This window comes from Diabrotica undecimpunctata, chromosome 8, assembly GCF_040954645.1.
Source record: "Diabrotica undecimpunctata isolate CICGRU chromosome 8, icDiaUnde3, whole genome shotgun sequence".
Classification (NCBI taxonomy): domain Eukaryota; kingdom Metazoa; phylum Arthropoda; class Insecta; order Coleoptera; family Chrysomelidae; genus Diabrotica; species Diabrotica undecimpunctata.
Genome location: NC_092810.1, coordinates 136,341,032 through 136,363,554, shown reverse-complemented (window position 1 = coordinate 136,363,554; position 22,523 = coordinate 136,341,032). Strand labels below are relative to the sequence as shown.

Sequence of the window (22,523 nt, the reverse complement as noted above, 5' to 3'; positions counted from 1 at the left end):
ATTCTTTAAACAATTTTTTTTCATTTTTAATTTTTTTTTCTACGTATTTCTTTAAAAATAAAAAATTTCAAACAAAATTTGATATTTTCTATGGAAAATTTTCCATGGCAACGTATTTATTATTATTTATTTTTTTAACAATTTTTACACAAATTAAAAAAAAATTATGTTTGCTTCAAAATTACTTTTTTATTTGATAATTTGTGCTATTCTAAGACGAAAGTTATTCTTACGTGTTTTTCGTAAAATACTGACTTTAAACGTAAAATGCAAATAAAAAGTAAAAATGCCGAAAAAATCGATTTTAACACATTCTAGGCCATTTTTCAATAGGTTGAATATCGAATTTAAAAATAAAAGACTATGAAGTTAAAGCTTAAGTCTATTAGTTTCAAAATGGTCAACTCCATTTTGATTTTATATGGTAAAAGTCAGTTTAAAATATCCATAAAAAGTTTATATATACTTGACGAAGTTGGGTAAAAAATAAACACATTATTTAGTTTTTACCCTCAAGCTGAATCTTATTTTAGTCGAAAGAATATTATGCTACATTACAGTAAAAAGTTTACCCAAAGTTTTCCAAGGGAAGTTGTTTATAATAAGCAGGTTCCGGAGATAAACGTTGCGTAATTTTTTACGCTTGTGCTTGTGGGTAAGAAATAAACAATATGTTTATTTTAAACTGACTCTTGCAATACAAAATCAAAATAGAATTGCGCATTTTTAAACTACTTGATTTAAGCTTTCATCTCATATTTTGTTGTTTTTGTTAAATTTGATGTCCAACCTATTAAAAAATGACATCGAAAAACGCTAAAATTCTGCTATTTTACACTCATGGACAAAAATATCGAATATTTTGGAATTTTCGAATTTTTGTTTTTTCAAAATAAATTCTGGTCAATCAAGTCGTTTCTTGTAAAATAGAGTTTACTTTAACAATGCTTAATGAACAATTTTAAGTTTTTATGCGGAGAAAATTGTGAAAAAAATAAATGTTTAATATTAAGTAAATACGATTATTTTATTCTAAACTTAAATGGTAATTTAAATTGCTTAAACAAGTCGTTTTAACTGAAAGAAGTGCATGATCACTAACGAGTATTCCCATCTCTAGCTCTTATTACTGCTTGCATCTTTCTCAGCATGCTTGCAAGTATATTTGGGACATATCCTTGGGAAATTGCATTCCGTTCATCCTGTGCAGCAAGCCGAAGCTGCTCTATCGCATTTTGAACGGGATTTCTTTGTCGTATGCTGCGTTTTAGGTGATTCCACATGTGCTCTATTGGATTTAAATCCGGGCTAAACGGTGGCCAATCAAATCTTCGAATTTGGACCTCATCAAAATAATTACTCACTATGGCAGTGGCATGTGGTCGAGCATTATCGTGCATTAACGTGAATCTTTCATATCCAATGTAACCAACATATGACAAAACATGATCTTGCAGGATGTTTTAAACGAAAGAATCACCAGTCATCCGTCCAATCACTTTCCCAAGTGCGGTACGTACCTCCCAACTAATACATTCCCAAAGAATTATGCCATTAACTCCAAAACTAACGGTCTGGGCGAGACTGCAGCTGACGAATCGTTCTCCAACTCTTCTGTAGACGTAGTTTTAACCATCTGGCTTCCATAATAGGATTCTGGTCTCATCAGTGAAAAGATCGTTTTTCCAGTTGTCGATATTCCACTAAATATGCGTTCTTGCAAATTCCAAACGACGAGCTTCATGATTTTTGAGAAGACGTGGAACTTTGGCGGGGGTCTGGGCTTTAAGTTTGCTTCTTTTGATCTTCGTCTAACTTGTGAACTCACATTAACTTGTCTAACACTTAATAGCTCATTTCTGAGGTGCATCGATGTCAAAGAACCAAGAAACGGTCATCAATTGCCTTGGGTGTCCTTGATCAGGCCTTGGTACAAAATTGCCTGTTTCGCGGTACCTTTTTAGAGTATTCGAAACTATAGACTCAGTTCTGCTGAGACGTCGTGCGATACCTTTTTGTACATATCCTTCCTCGTACAAAATTACAATATGTGCTACTTGGACTTCATCGCAGTGTCGAATTGGTGGGATACTTGTATTAAACTTAGTTAAATTAAAACAATAATAAATTAAACTTAATAAATTAAACTAAAAACAACCGAATTAGTATGATTTTTCCTTTACGTGAAGAAGGATTTTTATGATAAAATGTACGAATGACACTAACCACTGAATAAACGTCAAAATAAACATCAAAATATTTCAAACCAGTTGAGTACATCAGCCTACTATATGAGTATTATCAGTAATCTAAAATTATCTTGAAAAAACAGTGACTACAAAAAAAATTGGAAAATTCCAAAATATTCGATATTTTTGTCCATGAGTGTAGTTGTATATTTGCAATTTACGCTTAAAGTAAGCGTTTTACACAAAAATCAGAAGAATAACTTTAGTCTTGAAATAACCCAAATTATTAAGGTTTTGAAGTGAAAAAGGCAATTGTTTACGATGTGTTTAACAATTCATAAATAGGTTGCCATGGAAAGTTTTCGGTAAACTTTTCAACATATCGTATTGGCATCATAATATATGGATATATATTATATATAGAAGTTTCAGCATGTGGGTATGAAATCGATCCTTTTTTTAATATTTTTAGAAATAATTGAATATGATAATTTGTTTTTTACATAAAATCTATTCTAAATAAATTATTTACGAAGTTTATTAGAGAAGTATATATACTTATCTTTTATAATAAAAATTACCTGAAATATTACTAAAAAACAAAGAAACTGGAAAAAAATGTTTAAACAAATTAGATGATTTATTTAACAATTTAATTAATTTATATTTAAATGGGAATAAGCCACAATTAAAGGTTAAAATACGTTTATTGACGTTTCAATTTCCACTTCGGAAATCGTTCTCAAAATACAAACATTAGTAAATTAAACAAATTTTGTTTTTTGTTACTTAGTGAAAAATTCTTCTAATAATTTAATTTTATCTGACTCATCTATATTGACAATTCAGACATACCTTATACATTTTAAAGTAGACGACTTTACTTATAAGATAGTTCATTCGATTACATGAAATCAACTTTAACTTGAGAATATCCGTCAGAAAAGATCATAACATGTAATTCGTCTTTAAAAAGACAAATATATGCCATGATGACAGTAAAATTCTCCTGTTAGTAATTTCATAGTAAATTATGAGGGAAAAACCAGGAAAAAAACCTCATAATACTATCCCGACATGGTAAGTATTTGATCGTGCATTTAGTTTACCTTCAATAAACACCAAATTCCGATTTTATATGTTTGTTATTTAAAAAACATAAATGATGTATTCTCTATATATGTTACTGACTTACCAATACTGGTATTTTTCTTTTAATAACTTCCTCTTTCAATATGGGTAACCAGATCCTACTACATTCTGCCGAGGAATTCGCGACACAATTGGTCTCATTTAGCATAATTAGAGCCGCTTCTTTGATTTTTCTCTTTTTACCATCCGTTTCTTTTAGGACTATATTTGAATCATTCCATTGAACCCTATGTTCATTATCCCATGCGTGTTTACAGATTTGAGATCTATCAAATTCTTTATTTTTAATATAGGATTGATGTTCACTTATTCTAACATTTAATGGTCTTGATGTTTCACCTAAATAAAACTGATCGCATTCACAAGGTATTTTATAAATGCAATTCTTTGTCCTTTCTTGTTCATTGTTAGGTTTGGTTTTGGACAAAATAGATCTCAACGTGTTTGTTGTTTTGAATGTTGTTGAAATGTTGAATTTATTTCCTATCCTTTTAAGCTTTTCTGACAATCCTTTTATGTATGGTATTGTTATTTTCCTCGTATTATTCCTTGCATATGCTGTAGGATCTCGTTCTAAGTTGTTTTGTTCTATTCGATCGATTGTTGAAAATTCCTTATTTATAAACGATAAAGGATAATCATTTTTTAATAAAACAGTTGTTAACAAATGTTTTTCCTCCAAGAACGAATTTTCGTTAGAACAAGTAATTTTGGCTCTATCGTATAAGGATTTAATAATTCCCTTTTTAATATTAATATTGTGATTTGATTTGAAATTTAAATATCTGTTGGTGTGTGTTGGTTTTCTATACACCTGAGTTTCGTATCCAGTATCGTTCTTAGAGATTAAAACATCCAGAAAAGGTAATGTGTTATTATATTCCTTTTCCATGGTAAATGTTATTGTCTCTTCTTTATCGTTTATATCATTTAGGAATGTGTCCAACAACTCTGATCCATGAGGCCATATTGAGAATACATCATCTACATACCTCCACCATACTGAGGGTTTTAAATTTTGTTTAGAAATAATATTTGTTTCAAAATCTTCCATAAATATATCTGCTAATAATGGAGATAAACTAGAGCCCATTGCTAGTCCAAAACTTTGTTTATAGAATTCATTATTTAGTTGAAAGTATGTATTATCAGTACATAATGTTATTAACTCCATTATAGCTGATATATTTAGTCTTGTTCTAGTTGCCAATGTATCATCACTTTCTAATTTTGTCTTGACTATATTTAAAGTCTTATCTAATGGCACATTCGTAAATAAACTATTTATGTCAAAACTTACTAAAGTATTATTTGGATTAAATTCAATATTTGATAATTTATTTAAAAAATGTTGTGTATTTTTTATAAATGTGTCATTTTTATTTGCAATTGGTTTTAAAATATTTAATAAAAATTTTGATAGTTCACTACAAGGAGAATTCATGGTACTACAAATGGGTCTAAGTGGTATATTCGTTTTATGAATTTTCGGTACTCCATAAAAATGAGGGGTCTTACTGTAATGAGGTGTAATTAATCTTCTCTGATAACTGGGTAAACAATCTTTAAACTTGAATAAAGTTCTATATATTTTGTTTTCCAAAGGCTTTGTTGGATCCTTTGTTAATTTTGTATAAGGTCCGTTTATTATTAGATCTTTAATTTTGTTTTCATATTGAATTCTATCCATTACCACAGTTGCATTCCCCTTGTCTGCTGGTAGGATGATTATGGAGTCGTCATTTTTTAAAGTTCTTATAGACTTTAGTTCCTCTTTGTTTATGTTTTGTTCAATTTTAATAGACTTTTCCAATTCAAATTTAAAATGCCACAAGAAAATAGCTTCAGAACAATATTAACAATTTAATCTTTCCAAATATAAAAAAAATTTCTGCAGCCTATAGTAAAAAAGTTATTGTAATTGTTTATAAGCAAAAAAATCGATATGTTGTTGCAAAATGATTGTGCAATATTTAAAATAAATCCCTTTTCTTAATTTTTTTTATATTAATAGAATAATACTTCTTTCATAAATTATCCTTAGAATTACTGTAACTTGATCATTTAATTAAAAAATTTAATTTGGGGTAAATAAATAAAATATCTTTTAAACAATTTAATTGGTCGCTTTGAAATTTTAATATTTTAAGCACCCTAGACCCAATATTTCCATGTACTATGAAGGTTGTAACTTCATTTTTGAAAAAGTTATTAACATTTATAAAAAACCGAAATTTCTGACTTATTTTGCAACTTTCTAAGCAATAAATAAGGATAAAAACATTTGAAGACATTATTACTCTTAAATTTTTTTCAAATCCTTCACTTTTTTGCTGATAGACGAAACAAGTGAAAATTTACCGTTTTTTGACCTCAATTTGTTAATAACTAGTAAGTCCAAAAAATTGAGTGCAGGAAACATATAGGTTCTTGTTATAGAGGTCCATACTACTCAAAACAACTGTCGTTTTCCTGGTTCAGTGTCACAAATATGGCACATTTTTGTTTGCTTATTCCTCTGGCCTACAAAGTTAGTTATTATATTAAATTTAACAAAGTACTTCTAGTTATTGCTACTCGTATCTTCACTTCTTTTGTCGCAGTTCCACGTACTGTTTAAGGTAGCTCCAAGATATTTAAATTTCTCAACTCTATAAGTTGGTTGTTTATTTTCAACTGTGCTTGCATTTGGGATTATCTGCTGATTATCAGTAATATCGTTTTCGTGATGTTAATGTTTAGACCATATTCCTCTCCCACTGTATTATTATTATTTACTATCTCTTGTAATTCTTTATGTTGTCTACTACAATAGCTGTATCATCAGGCATATCGCAAATTATTATGTCCATTTACCTATGGGAAACCAGCTAATTTAATAAAGATATACACTCATATATAATACAATTATGTACTACAAAATTCTAATATGCAAAATAAATATACAATTTTCAGTATCTTCCATAAATCACATTCATATTTACAGTATGTCCATCTACCGAATTCGAATTTTGAAACAAAATAAACTTACCTTGCTTTCTGACATCCACAAAGCCCCGCTTGTTGTTTATCTATAATTTCTCTAACCTTACGGTACCATGTATCAGTATTATCATTAAGAGTTACCATGGCACTAAATATATGGCCCCAGACTTTGTCTAGTTTCTGACATTGTTCCAAAAGTTTTTTTGAACTTTTATGAGCAGACCTACAAACATTTAATAAATTTTGTTACTCATGAACTGATCAATACATAGGTAAAAATAATAATAATATAAACAATACTAATAAAAAAAAATATAATAAAAAATATTATTCTTGGTAGATTTGTTAAAGACACCGATGTCTGTCACCGATCTCAGAATTCGCTAAACTTTAATGACTTCGATGGGCTGATCATGTAGTTAGAATGGAGACCGAAAGATTGCCGAACATAGTCCCAGATAGTAAAATGCAGGACACAAGACCAAAAGAAAGGCCACGGAAAAGGTGGGAGGATGAAGTGGCAAATTTGCTAGACGGGAGAACCTGGAGAAGATCGGCGCGGGACTGGCAAGGTTGTTGGGTGGCAGGGAGGGAGGGAGGGAGGGGGAAGAGAGATAGGGGGGGAGAGAGAGAGAAGAGAGAGAGACAGAGAGAAGAGAGAGAGAAGAAGAGCGAGAAGAGGAGAGAGAGAGAAGAGAGAGAGAGAAGAGAGAGAGAGAAGAGAGAGAGAGAGAGAGAAGAGAGAGAGAGAGAGAGAAGAAGAGAGAGGAGAAAGAGAGAGAGAAAAGAGAGAGATAAGAGAGAGAGAAGAGAGAGAGAGAGAAGAGAGAGAGAGAAGAGAGAGAGAGAGAGAGAGAGAGAGAGGAGAGAGAGAGAGAGAGAGAGAGAAGAGAGAGAGAGAGAGAGAGAGAGAGAGAGAGAGAGAGAGAGAGAGAGAGAGAGAGAGAGAGAGCGAGAGGAGAGAGAGAGAGAGAGAGAGAGAGAGAGGAGAGAGAGAGAGAGAGAGAGAGAGAGAGGAGGAGAGAGAAAAGGGAGAGAAAAGAGAGAGAGAGAGAGAGAGACTTTTAGCAAGGTTAATTCAGTTTTTCTTTTTTTAGTCTAGAATATTAGTTCATTTATATTTAACTTCTCGGTGGCAACCGTTATCTCTGATGGTATTCTATATCCTGATGATTTTAACCAGAGCCAGCAACATACGACCCGCGGCCATTAGCAACTTTTGCGCGGCCCGCCAACGCAACAATGGATGACAAACGGGTAACAATGGATGACAAAACCATACTCGTCGCATCCGCTCAAATGATTGGGGATTCGACTTTACTTAAATAGGCGTGAAATTTTAGATAACATAAGTCTAGACGTAAGTCTTGATAAAAACTTTTCAAGAATGTCAAATAAAAAATAATCGATAGTGCATCAAAAACAAACCATTTCACTGGTTTACCGGCACTACCACTGACACTTTTAATCTTTTTTTCCTTGTTTTTTTTTTGCGTACGTTCTTAAGCTCCTGAATTTTTTTTACGCTTCATCACGTGAAATGTCAAATTTTTCAGCATCAACAGCCCATCCGTCTTTTTTGCATTTCGATCTCTATATATTCCGATTTCCACATTCCACAACTAAGGACGTAAATGTATTTCGTTAATAAAATCTATAATCCTCTCATTGGACCAATTTTATTACTCATTTTATTCTTCCAAAATTTTCCAACACAACAAAAAATCACCAAAACAAAGTAAATATTGCAAGTATTTTCACTCGTTAAGCGATGGTCCGGCAAGTGGTATCAAAATTGGTTGCTATATGGCCGTACTAGACATACCAAAAACATCTTCTTTATTGCATCGTCTGGCCGTTTTTGTTGGCCATATTGCCATCTACTGTCTTGCAGCCACATATTGTGTCTCTCCATTATATATAGTCTCTCCATTCGGCTCGCTTTGCAAGTGTAGTACTTTCATTTCGCCAGTTTACTACCATATGTTCATATGTGCATTTTTCACATAAACACGTTCATATTGACAACCGTATGATGTTTCCCTACAATAGGTAATAAGAAATACGTGTTACTTTTAATTTATGGAAAATCGAAACTCTTTGGATATTGGAGTAACTATTATTTATATTCAAATAAATCAATTTACAATAGTTTATATAAAAGTAAGTAAAAACATCCAAAGTTTGCCCAAATTATAATAAATCACCACTTTAATTTCATAACAAATTCAGATTTGGCTAATACAATCCTAATAGATCAAATTTATCTCAAATTGTATGCAATAATTGTCGATATGTCTAAAACACTAGTACATCACGACTAGGAAGAACTATATAATGTCCAGAAGCATCTTGAGTATTCTACATAATATGCCTACAGGGAAATTACTTACTGTGGCTCAGTTCATTCGAGAAATATCTAAGCGCCCTAAACATCATTAGTCCATGGGAATATGGTATATCTTCTCTTACTTTTTTCAAATACAGATATTAACTTTACCTCATCTACTGTGTTTTGTAATCTATTTTTCTAACTTTTGCCCTACAATTTTTCTATGCAACTTGCTGAACCATAGTGTATATAATTAACTACATATCATATACCAATATAGGAAATATAAGAACTATAAAACTTATCATTAACTGCATGCCATATATACCAGTATAGGAAATATAAGCAGCATTTAAACATCGAAATACAACGATCTTGTTGATTCTTCATAATAATAGGCTAATAAATTAATCAATGTTAATAAGTTAAATGGAAAAACTGAACTTACTTAGGCAGACCTTGTCGAAGCTGCTTTACTACTATTTTCGTCTCAGCTTTGAAGAACACTACTATTGGATACATTTGAGCATAATTCAATCTTTCTACAGCATTAGGCGTTATGTCTAGCAATGCATGTTTTCCAGTTGATATGGCGTCTCGAATGGCAGACAATCTGATGATATTTGCGTTTGATAACGTTTTGCTAGATTTGCTATTTACATCAGAAGCGTCTAATTCTAAAAGAAAAAAATATTGCGTCGTTTATATTTATACACAAGTACTAAATGTACGGTTATTAAAAAAGGTTTTATGTTAAATACTGTTTACGAAGGGAAATATTTTTCATTTCGTCTCACCTAGCAGGTCTATCTGACGAGCTAAAAATAGCGAAACACCTGTCATAGAATGGGTGGTTTGACGCGATGAGACTATTCCTTCTCGTATATTATTTACACATAAAAAAATTCTTTAATAATCTTTTTTACAGTATTAATAAGAACTTATTTCCAGTAAATTCTTGTGATATAATTCATGTGCACTGCACATTTTACGAGGAAATTTTTGTTTGCCAAGCAGTTTCAATGTCCATAACCATTATTAACAAGGTTATGAAAATATTTAGAATTTTGAAACATATAAACATATAAACAAAATATTTGTTACAAAGACGTTAGTTATTACATAGAATTAGTGTGGTTTTAATCAGTGAGCTCTGATAAATTTACATAAGCGTAGTATTTATTGAATCCTTCATAGTCTGTACTTAATTTTTGACCATTCGGAAAATCTGATACTTTACTTTTAGCGATACTATTTAGCGATTTCATTTCCCATTTCATTCCTAAAAGTAATGAAAAATCAAAAATACTTATAGTAGACGAGATTATACATAGTTTTAGACGAAGTGTGTTACGGCCTCAATACCGTTGTGAATTCAATCACATTGAACATATTTGAGGAATATGCAAAATTTACTACGATTACTACATCGGACATAACAGTTACAGCGACGCGGCAGTTTTGGAAACATGGTAAGAAGCATTGAATACTGCTACTCCTGCAATTTGGGAAAAAAGTGTGCGGAAATGTGAAAAGTCAATAGAAGAATGTTGGATGCATGAGAATCTCTTTGAAGCAATTAATCCAGTCATCATTTACAATCCAAATGAAGATACCGACGACAGTGATTACGAGTATGGATCTAATTATTGATTACGCTGTAAGGAATATGTTTTCATTTTCTCATGAAGAAAAAATTTAATTGTTATTGGTATTCTTTTATTAGTAAATATTTACCACTACAGTTTAGAAACAATAGAATTTGTAATTTTCTTCTATTTTTACACTAATAATTGTAGATTTCTCTAAATGACTGTAAAATACTAAAAATCAACTAAAACCGTATTTTTGCTTGTCTTTGACAGTGCTTCAAATATTGGATGTATTTGCTATTAACTTTATCCGCACAGCGGACTGTTTAGGTCAAAGGTTTCATTCATAACCCAAAATAGTCGAAAATTCGTGAAATGTACTATAATAGTATTTAATGAGAGTAATTAAAAAATAATGTCATTCATACCAACATTAACACAATTATATTATGTTATTACTAGTCCAGTTGTGTTTTTTAAATCGTACAATTTATTGGAAAACTTACGTGGCGATATAAACTTATCCGGAAAATCTTTAAGTAACTTGTCTCTAGCTACGTCCGCTATAGGTCCGAACATTATCACAGGTCTAGTAAAACCGGGGTGCTTTAAAATAACTCTTTCGTACGCCGGGAACTTCGATACAGTATCTGAAAAGAGTAGATCATCCCAATGTTCTTTGCCAAGACTTTTAGATCTCCGGTTAGAACTTCTTCGTCTCTTGAAGAAACTTCCTCTTGACTCATTCGCGGACATCTCTTTCTTGGTCGCATTGAACTGAGCGGTGGCCAGTTCTTCCGCACGGGATTTATTGGGAATTATGCCTTTTTGGACTTCTTGGTTGTTGCGACCTTAAAAATAAAACAAAATAAAATTAGGTAAAATATAATAAAATTAAATAATTTTAAATAAAATTAAATAAATAAAATCGAAAATAAATTAAATTAAAAAACATTGCTCCGTAGTAGATGATACGAAAGCTATGTTTACCGTCCTCGGTCACTCACAGAGTGCCACATCCCGTTTTTTAGGTTTATGTATTTATTTTAAAACTTACCTATCCTAAACACCTGCCAGCATCCAACCACGCCATTATACAAGGTATCTATAACGTGGAATATATCACCAGATCTGAACGGCATTTCACCTTTGGCAGGACTTTCATAATGGAAATGTGTTTTTATATAAAAACTATCGCCCTTTTGCGAAGCTACTATACTATCGTATTCTTCTTTACAAAATTGCACTATTAACTCTATTCTGTCTTGAAGACTTAATAGAAACAGAACAGCCTCTTCTCTGGTCACCCCCGTCATGTCCATGTCGTTAACCTAAACATACAGATTACGTTAAAATGAAACACATAGAGACCAAAAATTTTAAGCGCCAATAATTAAAGAAAACTTAATTTTAAGACATATAGAGAAATATTGTAAAATCCTAGCAAATTATTGGTTAAATGTACATAAAATACTTTTAATCATAGACATATAATACAAGATAGACTGACTGCTGCAACAGAGTCGCGTTCCCCTAGTGCGACAGAGAAAACTGATGCAAAGCAGTCCCTGCATCTCGCTCTAATGGGCCGAGTTTATCGACCACGTGACCTTCTCATTGGCCATTTAGGTCGCGTGGTCGATAAATCTGGCAAATTAGAAAGAGATGCAGGGACTGCTTTGCGTCAGTTTTCTCTGTCACACTGGGGCAACGGGCTGGTATTGCAACGATCAGTCTATCTTGTATTATATGTCTATATTTTTAATATATAATTATTGATCTAAAAAAATTATTCAATTAATTTTAATTTGTATCGAGATGTAAATAAAAATTTATTATAGAATTCTTTAAACAAAACTTCATAACACGGTCGCCGTTCTTTGTTTATGCATCTCAGAGAAAAAAGAAAATTTGCCAAGTTATATTGTGGTCAATTTTATATTGGAGTACATAATTATGAACACTTTAAATTAAAGTAGCATTAACAATTTTTAATAAATCAGTTTACCTTTAATATTTTATCACCAGGTTGTAGGCCTTGCAAAGAGGCGGGGCTACCAGGCTGGACGGCGGTTACGAAAATCCCCGCAAAATTACCACCAGTCAGTCTTATGCCTACAGATCCTTCTTTATGGAATGTAATGAATCTTGCATCAGGTCTAAAAATAATTGTTATTTTTAATTATAGAATAAAAAAGAATTGTTAAATATCATAAAAATCGCGAAAAAGCATGAATAACGTACGATTTCCATTCCGACGGCATATACATTGGCTGAAGGATTGGAAGATAGTAGCAGGTCAGTTCTACCTTTGAACATGTTTGTGTTTATGCATTTTATAGTAATACTGTAGCATTTTTTATCTACTATGCATATCATAAAAAATTTATAAGGTTTGTATTTAACACTTTAAAATTGCGTTATTCGATTACGATTTTCAACCAAATATAAACATAATAAAATTGTTTATTTAAACTGCTAGATGCTTTTAAGGAACGCCCTCGTTATTCTTTTCTTATCCCAGGCTTATTTCTCCATCTTACATGAATTTAAAATAGTTATCTGAATTTTCAACCAGAAATGTTACGCATCAGTAAAATTTACAACATTGTTCACCACTAGAATATCCCAGGTTAAGGCAGGTCACATAGCCGCGAGAAAAATGCCCCTTTCGTTTGGGAGACGCGGAAGTCATACTGAACTTTGTGTCGAACTGTTCTAACCTTTATTTTAATTAATGAAAATACAGCGTTATATTTTGACGTTCGAGTTCGTGCTAGAGGATTTCGTCGAATTGAGAACTTAGATAATCTTCCACCCAGATTTCAAGAGATTGCATTGGACCGCCGAATGAACAATAATCTACCAGAAGCCAATCGTGATATTGGGATTGTGATTCACATAAACTGCTACAGATACATCATTGAAGAAATTGAACAAGGTAATGATGATAATATGACGCTTGTATTACAAAGATAATAATTTTGTATGTGAGAGAGCCAGAAATATTGAACGTTGATCATTAGAAGCTCGAGGAAATATTTATATGAAAGGAGAGATTTTTGTAGGAAAGGGTGCTTTATATTGCAGTCATCACATAAATATTGAAAGCTTCTGAATACAATGTATAAAATATTCTCCAACACCCTGTACAGCCGTTTAAGTACGTACGTGGAAGAAATCCTTGGTGAGTATCAAAGCGGTTTTAGGCCAGGTAGGTCAACAATTGACCAGATTTTTGTGCTACGTCAAATCTTAGAAAAAACCAATGAATTTAATATTGACACGTTCCATCTCTTTGTGGACTTTAAGTCAGCGTATGATAGCGTCCTAAGAGGTAAATTATACGAAGCCATGAATGAACTTAACATTCCCCATAAATTAATAAGGCTCGTAAAAACAACTATAAGTAAAGTGATCTGCAGAGTGCAAATACAAGGCGATATGTCACAAGCGTTTGAAACATATGCAGGGTTACGGCAGGGAGACGCGCTGGCGTGCATTCTCTTTAATATAGCGTTAGAAAAAACTATAAGAGATGCCGAGTTACACAATAGGGGAACAATCTTTAATAAATCAACGCAGATTATGGCTTACGCTGACAATCTGGATTTGATCGCACGTACTACACAAGGACTTAAAGAGATGACTTCCACCTTCTTGACAGCCGCACAAAATATGGGCCTTAAAATAAACGAGGAAAAAACCAAAATGTTAGCATCTATTCCAAATAACAGAGATACAGCTAGAAACGCCGAAGAAAACTTCAGTATAGACCAATATAATTTTGAGGTAGTAAATAAGTTTACATATTTGGGTTCTCTCATAACAAACGATAATGACACATCTGAAGAAGTAAAACGGAGGGTACTGCTAGCAAACAAATGTTATTTTGGACTAAGCAAGCAGCTAAAAAACAGAAATTTAAGCCAGAAAACCAAACTAATAATATATAGAACACTCATCCTACCAGTGCTGACATATGGGTCAGAAACATGGACCATCTCCAAAACAGACGCAAATCTTCTGCTCGTCTTCGAAAGGAAAATACTAAGAAGAATAATGGGCGCATTCTGTGAGAATGGTATTTGGAGAAGGCGATATAATTTCGAATTGTACGAGAAGTATAAAAAAATAGTAAATGGTAGAGATGTAATATCCTTCATAAAAATAGGTAGGCTTAGATGGGCTGGACATGTGTCAAGAGCAAATGAAAATTACCCACCCAGACGAACTCTATTATCGGTCCCAGTGGGAAATAGGAGTAGAGGCAGACCACGACTGAGATGGAGGGACGGTGTGGACGAGGACGCAAGGAAAATCGGCGCGGCAAATTGGCAACGGTTGGCGATGAACAGAAACGACTGGCGAAATAGACTGGGGAAGGTCAAGGCTCAACTAGAGCTGTAGCACCACTGATGATGATGATGATCATTAGAAGCTCGAGGCAATATTTATATGAAAGGAGAGATTTTTGTAGGAAAGGGTGCTTTATATTGCAGTCATCACATAAATATTGACGGCATGTTAGATCATAATATAGTAGAGAATTTGCATGGTAATATGCGTATTGTGAACTTACGTCCAAATGAAGTTTTAGAGTGGTTTCAAGCGTTAGGTCTGACAGCAATTGAAAATACGTTTCAAGATACGTTTCAATAAGTTTCAAGATCTTTTTACTTATTGCGACGAGGTCGTAGTTTATGACAAAAATAGGGTTTTTATTAAAAAGGATTTAATTACATTTCTAATGAAATTAAAATCCAATTTAAGTGACGATTTATTAAAAATTGTTTGCTCATATTCTACTAGATCCAACGTTATTCTGACAATAACTGCAGTACATACAAATCTTTGTCAACGGGTTGTTAGAGAAAATCTGGGTTTAGAAGCTACTGGTCGCTAAAAAATTATTAGAACACATTTTACAGGTTTTACTAACTTTTGGTACAATCCGAATCCTGACAATCCTCACGCCATTATTTACATAGATGGAACATGTCTCAAATTTCAAAAATCGTCCAATTTTCGAAGTCTTCGCCAAACTTATTGTCTACATAAGGGGTCATCATTTAATCAAACCTGTTTTAATAGTCGACCCTGACGGATATAATTTGGACGTGCAAGACCATTATTTTTCTGATTGAAGAAATAATGATGCTGCTATTTTACAAGATCATCTAGCAGAAACAAATAACTTACGTAATTGGCTGCAACCAAATTTTATTGTAATTGTAGATAGAGGCTATCGCAATTCTATTCATTAATTAAATTATTTAGGCCTAGAATGTCATATGCCACCACTTCTACCAAGAGGACAAAGATAGTTGTCTACTGAAGATGCTAATAAAGCGCGATTAATTATTAAAACAAGATGGATAGTTGAAGCTCGAGAAGGACATTTAAAAAGTATTTTTAAATTAAAAAAAAAAACAGAAAGAGAAATCAAACGATTTCTACTTAGCGAAACCGAATTCAAATCTTAACCACTGTGTTTCCTAAAATTTGCGAAACAAACAGCTGGATAAATTACTCGGCAAGGGAATCTAAAATTGCATTCCACAAGCCGTTCATCCTGGTCAAAATTCGTAGTGAATTCAGTCCCAAAATCCCATACCGTCATTCTGTATTTTTAAATTGTTTTGTTAATTACTACCGGTCCAACATGTGCCTAATATAAAAATGTTTTTAAAAATTGTATGCAGTTAATTGAATAAATATTTTCCACCCATTCAAATACAAGGTGCAATTGCAGAAACATTGCAGGAATTGGTTGCATATGTAAACGTCGTAAAAGCTCGGGTTGAAGTTGACTATTTGCACTTACAATGCATTCATGGGTGAATTTAGATGAACTTATTCTACCAGAATTTCCCATTTTATCGTTACAATAGATTAGAGCTTTGACTATTGGAATCTACCAAGTAAAACATGCACTCCATTATATTCAAGATAAATGACAGGGAAAACGTTGAACGTTTTACATTTCAAGCATTTTTAGAAGAACAGGGTTTTCTTAAAGCTCGTTTTTACTTTGGATTTCGTCAGGGGACTAAACATCAATAATGATGGATAGCTTTTCAACCATTGCATCAAGAAAATGACGGTGACAATGGACCAATCGACCGGTACTACTGCACTTGCAAAGCTGGTGCACAAACTGTTGGATACTGTGCTTATGTCACAAGTGTATTATGGTATCTAGGATATGCAAGACATGACGCAAATGTAAGGTATCCATCAACGCAATTATTACACTCTGTTTTAGACGCTGCTGATAAAGGGGTGCATTTGAATTATTCATTGTTGACTATTTGAATACTACAACTTAGTTTTTTTTGATAATTTTTTAAAAATGATAACATGGATTATGCTTAATGTAGGAACCATGTAGAAAAAAAATCGCGTCGTGCATTCTATCTCAAAGGTGGCGTGGAAATGAATGTATTAGTTATTCATATAATGCCCAATGAAATTGTTTACAGGTGTTATGTATACCTACTATACATAAATAATAAAAAATGAGTAAGTATTCCACATTTAAGCAGGCGAAACAATCTTGATAATTTTTCACGTACGCCTATGTTATAAGTAGGTATAATTTAGTCAGTTCTACCAACGGATACGTTATACAACATAGTTCCTCTAATCAGCTTAGCTCACGCTGGGTAAGCTGTTTTCAATAGCGACTATAATAATAGTATTTATGAATATGACAGTTTTATGCTGTCAAAGCCATTTTATTAAAAGAATTAACAATCGTTTTATAATTCTGGTGTTTTCGGCAGAATTTTTGAGGTTACCTGAAAGACTGTTTATAGTTTCCAAATATGACTGATAAAAGGTGAGTAAAATATATCGCTTTAAAGATATTTTATGTACATACATAGTTAAAATGCCTTTAATATTATATGTAATAAGTTATATAATAGAAAAAACTATTATTCTTTTTGTATATTGGTTATCAAAGCCTGGTGTTAATTATAAAGAACGGTGGCGTTTTTCGCTATACTAAGTATGAATATTTTTAGGTACTGGACAAAACCTTTGACTTTAAGTGAGTTAATGGAGCAGATAGAAAATCTGTCAGATAATGAACTTCCTGATGACATAATTATTTTTCCACCCAAAGATGGGGAGGAGACTGACGAGGCCACCGGTAATGAAGAGGCTGTGGAAATAAGTAACTTGCCAGGAAATCAACTACAAGTCGAGGCAGGGATAATCATAAATGATCCAAAAACCAATACCAAATCCGATATAAATGAAGATGAAGATGACATGCTTTTGCCGCACTTTAAAGAGAATACGTCAAAGTCTAAAAAGCAAGTAGCTCCTACAGTAGATGTGAAAGAACAGAAGAGCAAACGCCGCAAAAACTATCGATGGACCAAGAGAGATATACATAGATATATACATATACATCATTTCTCCGGTAGATACTTTTTTCCTATTTTTTGATGATGCAGTTATTCAGATGCTTGCCAGATTTTCAAATATGTACCTACACCAATTTCCATAACCGTAAAGGCGATATTATAACAAACGAAATTAAGTGTTTTATTGGAATGGAATTTTATTACATAGTGGATATATTACATAGTGGATATGTGTTCCTAGGCGAAATATGTACTGGGAAAAATCCCCTGATTCTACTCACGACCTTGCAGCTAATGCAATGTCTAGAAACTGTTTCAGATGTATCATACAGAATATTCAGTTCTGTGACAATGCAAAATTGGATACACAGGACAAATCTGATCGATGTAATGAATCAAAAATTACTCGATTTAGCACCACAAGAGCACCACAGCTTGGTGTCAAAGGTATTATGGAAAACATGGATCCAAGCAGTTTATCCGTGGTAAACTGCTTGGATGGGGATATAAGTTTGGGATGGGGACTACTAGGCTAGGTTATGTGGAGTGGTTTGATCCATATCAGGGATCTACAACCACTATTCAAGATAAATATAAACTTCTTGGTTTGGGACCTAGTGTTGTCTTACAATTTGTTGATGCCCTAGAAGACAAGGCTTCCAAATTACCCTATAATATATGCTTTGCCAACTATTTTACCAAGCTGCTGCTTTTGAAAGAACTTACATCAATGAGATGTAAAGGAACAGTTACCATAAGAGACAATGGCCTAGGGAAAGATTGTATTGAGGGTTCAGACACACTGAAAAAGAAAGGGGTTCATTTGACTGCTGTACGGCAGAGGAAAGTGAAATAGTAGTTTGCAAATGGAATGACAATAATGTTGTTTCCATAATATCCAATCACAATTAGATATATCCAACAAAACAAGTACAACAGTATTCTCAAAAGGAAAACAAGGTGTTCGTTGATCAACCTAATATTATAAAACAGTATAATGAAAACATGGGTGGCGTCGATCAAGCAGATGAAAATATCAGCTACTACAGAGTAGATATTCGTGGCAAGAAATTGTATTTTCCCATAATAAGCCACATAGTGGATCTAACAGAACAAAATGCCTTGCAACTGCATAGAATTAGTGGTGGTAAAATGGATCATTTACAGCATCGTCGCAAAATTACAGTAGGCATTCTTGAATCTTTTAAAAAGGCATCAAAAAGAGAACCCAGCAAACCTTCAGTTAATTTGCATAGTCACTCAAGATACGATCGAATGGACCACCTTATTGTCTATAAGAACACTCAAACTCGTGCTGCTTGTCATAAAAAATGTAATTTTTCTGCAATAAATATAATGTAGCACTACATCCAAAACAATGTTTTTATAAATATCATACAAACTAGATATTTAAGATTTTTTTATTTTGATTTGTTGGAATAATTACAATAAAAAACTGTAATTTTTAAAATTTTTGTACTTTTAATTATTTGTTTCCAAAAAAAAAAATGCTTCCATACTTTACTTTTGCCGACCTTAATAAGCCTAAAACTTAAATATGTCATCAATATAAGAAAGACAAAAGTTTCGGCCTTAAATCTGTCAATCAAAATTCTGAGTTGGCGCAATGATATGAAATTATTGTAATTCCGAAAGGAATCTATTCATGTAAATTGTATTGCATTTAAGTGATATTATATTTTTCATAAGATGTTAGCGGTGTCCTTTGTGCGTAGATTTTATTAAAATTCTCGTAAATTCTCGTACATACATAAGGTTGAGATTACCAAAGTACAAGCTGATTATAGCCGCAAATGTCAAACATGGAACAAAAAATTTCGGTTTAGCAGTGTTGGCTTGTTTTTATAATGTATATGTTGTATGCTTCAAATATAAAGAGATAAAGCTTTAGAAAAGTACATTTTGATTATATTATGTTATGAATTCTGCAATTTTTGATTTATATAAAACAAGAATGAGTAAATATTTGTTTCTTTGGAGATTAGTTGCAGTTAATTATTAGAAATTTTTTTTGGCAATTGCCCTTTCATAGATTAGGGGATAGATTTGGCAATCGTCAAATTAGCAGTTGCCAGATTGCAACAGATGTTTGCAATTAATGTCGAAAGAGACAAATATTTACTCGTTATTGTTTCATATAAATTAAAAATTGCAGAATTCATAAAATAGTATAATCAAAATGTACTTTTTAAAAGCTTTCTCTCTTTATATTTGAAGCATACAACATATAAATTATAAAAACATCCCAACACTGCCAAACCCAAATATTTCATTTCATGGTTGACATTTGCGGCTATATTCAGCTTGTACTTTTGGTAAACTCAACCCATACATATCATGATATGATAATGACCGAGATAAATACCTTTATTTTATTTATTTTCATTTATCATTTCTTATAAAGCTAATTCTGATACAATATTCATTCGGTTGTTAAGGGTAAATTAAATTATACCAATATCTGTTTAACAGTCTAATTTTATATGTACATTAGTGTGTTTGTAATATGTATTTTGAGATCCGTCCGAACTTGTTAATATTTTGGGCTTTGGATTTAACCAGTAATAAAACACAATAAGTAGGTAACAGCACTGTATGTCTTGTTTTTCTAAAATCTTTCCTTCTCTTGGATAATGAATAAATAATTCTAATAAAATAAGTTTACCAATAGACTATACAAGGTAAGTGTTATTGTTTCTCTTTCTTTGGCTGTATAATGGTTTAGAAAAAGGTTAAACCTATTTGTTATATTTTTTTATACACAAATCCTTTAAGATCTAGGATACTCTGAGTTTTCCTTGTCTCTCACTTAATTATGGAAAAGATAAGGTAGCGCCCTTTTTATTTGGTTTGTTTTTTTTTGTAATCACTTACTTTTCAGATAGCATGATTATTTTTTAATTTATTTTCTTTCGGACCTGGTTTTAAAAAAAATCGTTTAAGTAAGTATGCACAGTCTAGGTATTTTGACCCACTTCCCAATGCACACCGTTGTGTACTTAAGATATCTAGTAGCTGGTAGGATTGTAGACGACTTTAAACCTGGCTTTATTTGTTTAATTTAAATTCAAAGAGACTTCCTTCTGGGCTTATTTTACTTGACACAAAAGGGCGCTTACAGTCCGTAAAGCACTTTTACCCATTCCAGGTTTATTTTTCGTGGCAATACTATTGGAAAAGCAGCTCAAAATCAGGATTCGTAAAGTGTAATTGTTCAGGTGCACTTTTTCGTAGCGGTGAATAGATTATAGTGTCAGATAATACATTAATTAAATTGAATGGAGCATTTAATTAATATAATAAGTATGGAAGTAATACCTACTTAAAAATAGCTATAAATATACTTACATAGGTTGTTTGGTTTTCTGAATTATCGGATCATCTTCATACATTTGTCGGCGGCTGCTGTAATAATCTGAAAAAGTGAATACAGTTAATAGTACATTAATGTGACCTTCTAGAATCTTTTGCAAGGACGAAACTTTTAATAGTTACCTTCAGCTCTAGGAGGGGGAGGCCTAGGAGGGTCATCTCTTCCTTTCAACAAACCATAGCCTGCTATGCTGTTCCTATTTTCTAGTTGATTGAGATTCGCTTCGGACAGAGGACCTCGGGATCGACCTCTTGGAGCAAGATTGCTCTTTTCATCAGGCAATGAATTGGGACCGCTGGATTGATCAAGTTTGTCATCGAAACCTCCGTTTTGATTTAGATTAGGGTTTCGCGTAGGAGGTTGGACATACAGGTTCTGATTGGAGTAACTTTGATGACCGGAAGTCAAAAAGTCATCACCTAAAATTAATCGCCAGTTATACATTTATAAGATTGGGAATACAACAGATTGGTTGTTATTAATTAACGATTAAATAAGAAAATTATATTATAAACAATTTTAATTTGACAAGCATAAAATCGATCAGTGGTGAGTGACAATACAAATTAGGTTTTTAAATCAATGTCAAATATTTGTTTAATATTTACAAAGAATTTAAAGCTTCTTCTTTAAGTTCCATCTTCTATCGAAGGTTGGAAATCATCATGGCTATGAGGACTCTGTTGACTGCCGCTCTAAAAAGTTCTGCACTACTGCATTCAAACCATTCCCTTAAGTTCTTAAGCCAGGATATTCTTATTCTTCTTCTTCAACTTATTCAGATGGACTTGTTGTACATCTGATGTTATCCATGTTCCTAAGTATTTATAGTTATTAACACTCTCAATTGCAGTATCTTCAATAGTCAGTTGGATATTTGCATGTGCAGATTTAGTCATGATCATGCATTTAGTTTTATTTAAATTTATCTCCAGTCCGGACTCATGACAGCATTCATTAAGGCGTTGCAGTACGTTCTGTAAATCATTGTTGTTATCCGTCATTATTACAGTATCGTATGCAAAACGTAAGTTAGTCAAAACTTCTCCATTAATAGATATACCTTCTATTGAGTCTGAGAGCGTTTTTTGAAATACTGCTTCACTGTAGACATTGAAAAGTAGTGAGGACAGCACGCAACCCTCTGTATTTTGATATTTTGGGTGTACTGGTTGTCAACTCTTACCTTCTATCCTTTTAAGCTTTTCCGATAATAACAATACCATACATAAAAGGATTATCGGAAAAGCTTAATAGGAAATAAATTCAACATTTCAACAACATTCAAAACAACAAACACGTTGAGATCTATTTTGTCCAAAACCAAACCTAACAATGAACAAGAAAGGACAAAGAATTGCATTTATAAAATACCTTGTGAATGCGATCAGTTTTATTTAGGTGAAACATCAAGACCATTAAATGTTAGAATAAGTGAACATCAATCCTATATTAAAAATAGAGAATTTGATAGATCTCAAATCTGTAAACACGCATGGG

At 32.5% G+C, this 22,523-nt stretch overlaps 1 protein-coding gene across 1 annotated transcript in view; it reads right to left on the bottom strand.

The window, feature by feature from the left end:
• pyd (zonula occludens-like protein polychaetoid) overlaps positions 1 to 22,523 on the bottom strand; it is a 242,934-nt gene that overhangs the window by 34,917 nt on the left and 185,494 nt on the right. The window contains 8 exon segments of the mRNA XM_072541122.1: positions 6,373 to 6,401; positions 6,404 to 6,549; positions 9,107 to 9,335; positions 10,757 to 11,101; positions 11,308 to 11,581; positions 12,259 to 12,409; positions 20,999 to 21,065; positions 21,146 to 21,442. Of these exon segments, the coding sequence (XP_072397223.1) occupies positions 6,373 to 6,401; positions 6,404 to 6,549; positions 9,107 to 9,335; positions 10,757 to 11,101; positions 11,308 to 11,581; positions 12,259 to 12,409; positions 20,999 to 21,065; positions 21,146 to 21,442 (1,538 nt within the window).